The sequence below is a fragment of the Eurypyga helias genome, unplaced genomic scaffold (assembly GCF_000690775.1).
Source record: "Eurypyga helias isolate BGI_N326 unplaced genomic scaffold, ASM69077v1 scaffold1257, whole genome shotgun sequence".
NCBI classification, from domain to species: Eukaryota; Metazoa; Chordata; class Aves; order Eurypygiformes; family Eurypygidae; genus Eurypyga; species Eurypyga helias.
The window spans coordinates 156,901-166,203 of NW_010263492.1; the positions used below are offsets into that span (position 1 = coordinate 156,901).

The window sequence follows — 9,303 nt, forward strand, 5'->3', positions numbered from 1 at the left end:
GTATTCTTTGTCAAGCTTCTGCTAGACTCCTGCCAAGAGCTGGCTCTACCAACCACAGTTTCCTTGTCATCTGCAGAGTCCTCAGGCATATTCTCGCATGGTATCCCCAAGTGTTTTCCTCACCTGTTTTGCAACCCTACCTGTTACACGGCATGACCTCCTCACATAGATACTTGTTCTGGCAGCCCCCTGGGGAACAGACCTTGGGCAACCTTCAGGAGACTCCCCATTTGGGTCTTCCCATGCAATTCCGCAGCACGCTCTTACTAACACAAACACCCCTGCATGTGATCTTTCACACAGCCCCAAGAAGTAAAAAAACCCAAAGGAATTGCCTTTTCAGCGGGATTCACACCCCCCTCCACTCTGAATTCAGACAAAAGCCAGTACAGGAAGATTCGCAACCCTGAATGTTTAATGAACGTTGTAAGTTCGGTCAACTTCTCTCCCTGTCTTTCTAAATTTTCTCTCCCAGTACCACTGCCTCATCACTATCAGCTCCTGTCGGGAGGCTAAGAATGGCCACTTTGACATTTCCCCTTTCCCAACCTGCCTTTTCCAAAACCACTGCATTAGAGTCACCGCTGCAATGGTGGCCAGCTCTGTATGTGCCAGGGACAGATGTGATTCTTGCACATTGCAAGAGGATAGACACACAGCACTGCAATGGAGAGTGCTGGCTGCTACTTTTGTCTCCAAGGCCAGGCAACTCCACAGAACCTCCTAAGGAGCACTGGAGATCCAGGTTACTGAATTTTTACACCACCACCAGTCATCCCTGGACTGTGGCCAGACAACAAACTTCATGCTCCAGTTCCTACCAAACTGAATAACAGACTTTCTCTGCCTGCATTTAGGGTGCACCTCAATGGATACATGATGAACACGAGGCTGGGCCATGTCTCATGGTGCTTGTTTGCAGCCACCTTTCTCAACAGATGTTGGGGTTTTGAGGACAAAACCCAAACTAACGCACAAAGAACGGAAGGATGCAATTCTGGCAAGAAGACAATGATCCCTCCAACACTATGATAGGAAGCACTGGCCTAGAAGAAACCTTGATGTTTCTATTCAAACAATCTGAGCTGCCAAAGAGAATTCCTTTGCAGTGGAGGCAAAAGCTATTTTCTAGTCTCAAGAAAAGCAAAGTCCTCCCCTTCTGTGACAACCCATTTGCTTAGTAAAGTGGCAAGGGAGGATGAATCTCTTCTTCAAACAACAGAGTCTCACAACATAAAGTCATCCAAGGTCCCTTGCTCTGAATCACCAAAGATTTACTCGCAGTACATGCAAAATTAGGTGTAGGTGGTCTCATGAGCTCTTTAGTGACAAGAGCTCCACCCTTGTTTGCTTGCCTGCATTGCTTGCCTAACCACACTTTGGCAAGAACAGCTTCATTATGGACCAAACCCCACAGCTTTTGGCACTGCCTTATACAGATACTGCTAAGTATTTAATCTGTACAAAGGTATGATCTGTATCAGCCTTGCAAGACATGACAAACTATCCCCCAAAAGTTTAGTCACTCAGTGCAGTTCTGCTTTGTCCCATTATATGGGGTCAAATACCAGACAACAACCACCTAAGCAGGTCTGAAGACTTTTGATGCATCTGTTTACAAGACCTGTTAATATTTGTTCCTAGCCATGGTCCCTGTGGCCATCACAGAACAGCCCACATCCACACTGCTCGGCTTGGTTAACTTGCAGGTTAACAAATTCTCCTTTGGCTTCTCACAGAGTGAAATTATCAGATATCATGGATACCCCAGTGAGGAATATCAAGTTACTACGAAGGATGGATACATTCTTGGTGTTTTCAGAATTCCTGGTGGGAGGAACAACCGAAATACAGGTGTGACAGAGTTATAGGACATAAGGAAGGTCTGAGAGCCAATTCTTACATGGGTTCCCCATCTTTCTCCTTCGTACATGCATTGGCATGTTCTACACCTTTTCATCTCAGCAAGAGCACCTAGTCAGGAATGTGGTCTGAATTCTGAATCCATCTAAAGTTCACACATTTAGTGTCTCTGTCCTTATTTCAGATTTTTCTAATAGTTTTGTCATATCCCAGGTTTTTATCCCTCGTGGACTGAGGGAGGGTTTGGTAGACTGGATTTGGCGAGGTTTTGCATTAATACCCTAAGTAATATACATCAAAATAGAAGCCTGACAAGAAAGCCTCTCAGGTTAGCCATATATGTATTAATTCCCAAACTTCTGAAAGACAGAGATATTCTTAAGGAAGGTGAAATCAGGTCATCAAGGAAAAGCAAATGCATTTCATCTGTTTCATCACATTTTCTGAATGAAATAAAATTTTTTACCTTGAATTCAAGGTACACTAGTTACTGCTGTTTTGTTCATTACTCCTTGTTATAATTAAAGAATAATTTATTTTGAATGCCTACTTCTATTTGGATCTCTCCCTTTGGAGATCACCTGGACCAGCCTCACCCTCAAATGTTAACCAAAGTTAGATCAGGGGACTCTCAGCCCTGCTCTGTTGGTTACTGAATAAACCTAAGGGTAGATATGCTTCTTTGGATGAATTATTTATTTCCATACACAGTTATGCCTTTAGCAGTTTTTATCTGTGGGTAGAGGGTTTTAATATAGGGACCTGTAATTTGGCTTTCTACTGCAAGAGGAGGTGGGAACAGACCTCCTCGTAAAATACTTTATTTGCCAGTCCTATCATGAAATGGTTATGAAAAGTCATGAAAAGGTTCCTGTTTGGAACAAATACTTCAGGTTTTTCAGACCAATATCTATGCATAGTTGTCCTGGGAGCTTTTTGAAAAAGTAAAGATTTAAAGCCTCTCACAAACTAAACACTGCAAGCCAATCTTAAATACACATTAACTACTACTCCAATAAAAGAATATTTTCCTCTTTTCCAGGGCAAAAACCTGTAGTCTTCCTGCAGCATGCTTTTCTAGGAGATGCTACCCACTGGATTTCTAACCTGCCCAACAACAGCTTGGGCTTCCTCCTCGCAGATGCTGGCTATGATGTCTGGATGGGAAACAGCCGAGGGAACACTTGGTCTTTAAAACACAAAACCCTTAATCCCAGCCAGAAAGAGTTCTGGCAGTTCAGGTACTCTGTAGAGGGAGAATTACTCAAAACAAAAACTCTCAGAGGACTTGATAGCATTAGCCTGATGTTTTTTACTTAAACATGTATCAGAACAGGGTCTAGACCAACCAAGAAGAGAAAAGAACTAGACAAAGAGGTGATGCTCGTTACTCCTCAGAGTTGGAAACATTGGCTGAGGAATAGATTTCAGACACTTGGAACTGAAATGGGATGCTGAGGAAAAGGGAGATAGTACTGTGAGGAGGAGAGCAAAAACCTCAGCTGGAACAGGCTAAACAGCCTTATCTAGAAATCCCTGGTCTCTCACAACTGAATTCAGCCAAGAGAGAAATATGTTTGGTAACCCATGCTACTGAGGCAATGATTAAATTCAGTTCCTCAAGGGCTGCAGCTGACAGGTGAAGCTGGTACCTCCTCCACCGAGAGCCCAAGGCATCAGGCAGCCTGGCAGTAGAGCTGCAGTGAACAAAAGTGATGTTCAGTAACCCCCACTGTGACAGCCAAATAATCTGCAAACTTTTTCTGTTTCTCCCCTTTAGCTTTGATGAAATGGGTAAATATGACATTCCAGCAGAGCTGTACTTCATCATGAATAAAACTGGACAGAAGGATTTATATTATGTTGGTCACTCTGAAGGCACAACAATAGGTAATGTCAGGACATTGATGGGTCACAACCATTCATGTTCCTATCTGATCAGTAGGTGGGTTGCCCCATTGATTCAGTTGTTTTTCTTGTTTGTGGAGAGCTAGCAAACATACAAGTGCCTTCTGAGCTGAAATTTGGAAAATATGTAAAACATTTCCAAAACCAGTTTTGGTTAGTCTTAATAAGCAAAGAAACCTAGTAGCAGATCCAAATATGGTTGAACTTTTAAAATAATTAGAGACATAAAAGTGGTTATCTACTAGGTATTTCAGGTACCGGCACTGGGTATTTTTCTTAAATTCTCAGCAACAGGAATTTTCATTAAGTTCATATTTTCTATTAAGACATACAACTATTTTCCTTGTGAACAGGAAGGAAAAACTAAAAACATGAAACAGGACAAATAATGCATAATTTCAAACAACAGAACACAGGGAAAAAGAACCTCAACATTACTAAGTCATGTGACTTAATGGCAATGTTACGATTAAAAGCATTGTTCATAAGTGGCTATAACTGGCCACATTACTATTTAAAAGCATATTGCTAGAGACTGAAAATCAGGGAAGAATAAAACATTAACAACTTACTTTCTCTTATTGCAAGCCTTTAACACTAACTGACTTCATGGCCTCTGAATGCAGCTAACTTTCTTTTAGCATCTGCTGAAATTTCCTGATGTCTATGGCTTATGTGTAAGATCTATGAATAGACATCAATTAGAAATGAGCAACTTCCAGTTCATTAGTGTAAACGGCCCAGAAAAAAAGAGAAGGAAATGTGGGAAAGTCATATACTGTCACAACTCCAGACCTTTTATTTCTTTTCCTCTCATAAGAGTATTTAAAGACCTTCCAAAAAATACTAACCATCTAGGCTTTCTTCAGCTGCCTTTAATGCAAACAATCATTTGAAAACACTCAACGCTTCCAGATTCATCTTATCCTACAGTTTCATGGAAGCATAAACATACATAGACCTTTAGAGACTATAATCTGAAAACTCATTTTTTATGAGAGCTTTTTGAACTTTAAAGGGAATTAATTTTATCATGAAAACCTCATTGACATGTTGCCTACAAAATCTGGTCTGATAAAGGCAATGTCCAGACATGCTCTAAACCTCAGAATTAACTTTGCCTCTCAAATAAAATTCATTTCAGGACTTAGCTTCATCACTTGCCTTAGGTGAAACATGCAGCACAAACAAACACGGACAACAGATAACGAGCTGCAAATCTAGTCTCACTTCTTGTTTGCTACCTACTGCTTATGTATTTATTTTGTCTGTGGAAGATGTCTTCACTAACTCTGGATGGCTCTTCTGTGTTTGCAGGTTTCATAGCATTTTCTACATATCCTGAGCTGTCTAAACGAGTGAAAATGTTCTGTGCTCTGGGCCCAGTAACCACATGCTTATACGCTACAAGCCCTCTGATTAAGATAACAAATGTTCCTGATTCACTGCTTAGGGTATGTCATTTTTCCTTCTAAGAGGCCCAATGCCTGACTTACATGTGCAGGGATCACTCAATCTGAGACAAAGTGTTCCCAAACAGGTGACATGCTGATACTGAGCTTGGGAAGAATCGAGTGCTCTTGAAAAATCTGTTCCCAAACCCTGTGGGGAAAATATTGGAGATACAGGGCCTGTAGCAGCAGGTCCCAGGGAAGTAGGAGACTTGTGAAACTGTCTTGTTGTAGGACTTGCTGTTAACTAATATTTTGCTGGCCTTGTGCAGGAGCAGCTAAACCAGAGCTGCAATTACAGCCATGACAATTTCTGGGACTTCAGAAATTAGTGAACACTGAGTTCATTACACTAGAAATGGAAGGATGGCTTCCTCCAGGACTGATGCCACTAACATGAAGAAGAAAGGATGTGTTATGCACTATGGGGAAAAAGGTGTTTCAAGGGGTACTGAGAGGGCAAGTTCTTTTGTTTCAGCAAACTTTGAATACTGAGTTAGGAGACTAAGGTATTAGCAACAGTTTCCTGCGTAAGATGTTCCTGTAACAAGAAAAAAAAACACTTATTTTTTCCCTTCCTTCAGTTAGTATTTGGCTACAAAGGAGCCATGCACCAAATCGGATTTCTGAAAGGACCTGTGACAGAGTTGTGTACAAACCTGGATAAGTTTTGTGGCCATGTATTATGCTACATAGCTGGAGGCAACATAAAAAATCTGAACACGGTACGTATATGCAAGAACACCTATTCAAAGTTAAATTAAGGTGATTTTGAAAGTTCCATTTGTGCACTCTATCCTTACCTAGTCACTGTCACACATGTAAACATACATAAACCACAATGTATTTCTCAGCACAGCGAGAGAATGCCAGGACATTGTGTGGTGCAAACAGTGCCAAACAGGACTAGAGTTAATGATGGATAGGACCAAAACTAGACACATTCTAACTCCAGGACTCCAGGAGCAATATTGCACGTGTCAAGAGATTTGCCTTCTTTTGGGGCTAGGTCAGCCAGATTTTGGTGCTCTTTAAAAATAGCCAATGGATGATGGAGTCAGATGGTTTCTTGGTAATACACTTCTCAGTTTCCTTCCTTAGAATTTGAACACTGGGGTCCTATAAATGCTGGAATAATTAAAAGACAGGAAAAAGATCCTTTTCTCTTTGCACTTTTCTGACTACTTGAACCAGAACTCAATCCCAAAGAATTACTGTAAAGGGCATTTTCCCATTTTGATTGTCCTTAGAACTGTGCCTGATAGCTCAGTCCACAACCTGTAGAGCTACAGAAAGTCCTTGCACTTGTTCCTGATGAGTGCATCACACCTATAATGGGATTCACAAAGACTGGTGCATCACTCAGAGAGGGCAGGAGAAACAGGAGAGTTGTCCCTATGCTTTCTGACATATGGACACTGTAATATATCTTAAAACCCCTACAGTGGCCAAAGTATGCAGAAGCTGTCTTGAGTAATGTTTACTACTGCAATATCTGTAAAGACTGTGGCCCATTTTTCTCTATAACCACATGTAAAAGCACATTTGAGAAAGCAGTGAGAATCAAAAGTTTAATGCAAAAGCATTTAAAGGCATTGCAGCCCTTTGGAATTACAGAGATAAACCATTAAGGATCTTTCCTGACTTGGGTTAAGTCATTAATGTGGTTGTCGGGCAAGATAACAAGTCTGAGGAGGAATCCAAGAAGATGGAATTCGAACATCTCCTTAACAGAACTATAGAAGTGCAAACAGAAGAAAAAACAACCTGTTTGTAAGCTGGCTTCTTTAGTAACAGGAGTAAAGTGAAGAGAAAACCAAATCTTCAAAAGACTTCTACATCCATGGGGTTTTTGTATGAGGTGAGGAATCTGCTTTAAAAGGTTGGGAAGGTTTTTCCCTACTGTTGCAGATTCATACTATTAACCAGTTATTCCTATGTCTGCTTTTCAGTTTTCTGCCTGATATTTGAGGGATATGTTATTAAAACGGGGTTTTAACACAGCAGCAGTATGCTGCTCAGGCGCTTCACAGCTTTATTCTGTCACACCACTGGATGCCTGCCCTTCTAACACTTCTGCTTTCCCTCCAGAGTCGAACAGATATATACGTAGGACATGCCCCGGCCGGGACATCAGTACAGAACATTATTCATTGGCATCAGGTATAACTGTGCACTGATGAATAAACAGTCCTTCATTACTGCGTTTTATGCCACCAACAGCCTCCAGGGAAGTCCAGAAGCAGTAGATGTGGGAAACTTGCCCATCACATCTCCCATGCTGCTGTGAGAACCTGCCACAGAGGGAGCACCATTTCCCATGGCTCACCAGACCATTACCTGAATTGTGCCCTTGCTCCCAGGCACTGAGATCTCCCCAGGCTTGCAGCCTGGCCTGGATCACAAAGCCAGTTGACCACACAGACACTTCTGCCGGCAAAACAGTAAAGTTAGGAACTGCCTTACACTACTACAGTACATGACAAGCAGCATTCCTCTGCAGGGATGTTCCCAACAGCCAGATTTTTCCAAAATCTTTTTAGTCACTCTTGCCACAGCCCAGGTCCTGTATTCCAGTTCTCTGAAGCTGGGTTTCTACTTATGCACTGGCAGATCTGAGCTTGTTCTTCTCGTGATCTGAATCAGACCTGGGCAAGACAGCTTCAACCAAGAAACGTCACTGCATGTGTCCGGCTGTGCCTGCTGAGCACAGATCTGCATACATTCCATAGGCATACCCACCCCACCCCACCCCCCCACTTCTGAAAACATTCAGCATGGCTTAGAATACAAGTGTACTCTGCGGACACCCTTGACAAAAAATCCTAGTAATCGGTCCTGCAGAATACACTTACCCAGAACCCGGAAATGGGGACACACCACCAACAGCCACTAGTTTTACAGCCTGTTTTGCCAGCCTCTAACAAAGCCAATTGGCTACAAAGCAGGCACAGATACAGCAGGACAGAAGAAAATCACAAGGAAATGCAGCAACAGATTTCTAGCACATTCCCAGTTACCTGAAGCCTTGAAATCAGGGTTTTCTAAACTAACAGGCACTGACTTTCACCATGGATATATAACATATAACCACTAAAAAATACTACTTTCAAGTTTGTGGGGAAAAAAAAATACAAAAAAAACCCAAACAAACAAACAAAAAATCCAAACAGATGTGACAGATCCCCAAACTCTTCACTTATCAGTCCCACGGCACATATCATGTCTTTTAGTCAACACTGACGCGAGAAGGCTAATGTCTTGTGTCTAATGTCCCACCTCAAAATTGCTGTCAGATCACAACTCAGGTATGACCAAACTCCTGTAAGAAGTACAGAACCTCTGAAAATGTCACCAATACTGTGAGCAGATCAGACAAAACAGACACTCAAAAAACAAGATGAGTAAGGAGAGATTTTATATTGCAATAGACTAGCAATAGCCCTGACATGTTGCAGACATTCAGCTCCTCTTTCCATGTGACAACTGAACCCAATTTTGCATCACAAACAGGGACCCCAACTGAGGTAGGTAGTTAACTGAGGTAGTCAAGCAAAATTTTAATAACAAAATATACCAAGGGTGGTGGCTGAGGGTCAGAAGAGAAAGGTAGCAAGAGGAAAGGCGATGAAGCCACCCATCCTATGATCCATCCTCTGTACCCCTGGAAGGCTGCAGCCAGGGGAAGGGGTGGGAGTTACAGTCCACTGTCTGAGCCTTGGCTTCAGTCAGAGGCAGGAAAGTGCCTCCTGCACTGTGCTTCTTGGTCTCTCAACACTTACTTTTTTCCTGTTCTTTTAACAGCTAACACATGCAGACCAGTTTCAAGCTTATGACTATGGCTCTAAGGAAAACATGAAGAAATACAACCAGGTAAGGCAAAATAGTTTTCCTGAGAACTCATCCCCAGGTCCTATCAAAACAAAGACAGAAAAATTCAGATTTTAGTGCTCCAGAAAGAGGGAGAGAGTAGTCTGAGATAATGTTTCATCCGAGCCTAATACTCGTAAGTGTAAAAGTCTCTTCATAGGCAAGACATAGACAGTTCCTTGCAGACAGCTAACAGAAGTTCATTTTACTT

The 9,303-nt window shown here is 42.0% G+C and overlaps 1 protein-coding gene across 1 annotated transcript in view; it reads left to right on the top strand.

Moving 5' to 3' along the window:
- The first annotated feature begins 330 nt into the window (after window positions 1-330).
- Window positions 331-9,303, top strand: part of LOC104512874 (lysosomal acid lipase/cholesteryl ester hydrolase-like) — a 10,002-nt gene continuing 1,029 nt past the window's right edge. Inside the window, exons 1-8 of the mRNA XM_010156039.1 lie at window positions 331-426; window positions 1,740-1,854; window positions 2,906-3,104; window positions 3,644-3,753; window positions 5,089-5,225; window positions 5,807-5,947; window positions 7,314-7,385; window positions 9,027-9,095. Of these exons, the coding sequence (XP_010154341.1) occupies window positions 418-426; window positions 1,740-1,854; window positions 2,906-3,104; window positions 3,644-3,753; window positions 5,089-5,225; window positions 5,807-5,947; window positions 7,314-7,385; window positions 9,027-9,095 (852 nt within the window). The 5' untranslated portion in view covers window positions 331-417. The remainder of the gene's footprint in view (window positions 427-1,739; window positions 1,855-2,905; window positions 3,105-3,643; window positions 3,754-5,088; window positions 5,226-5,806; window positions 5,948-7,313; window positions 7,386-9,026; window positions 9,096-9,303) is intronic.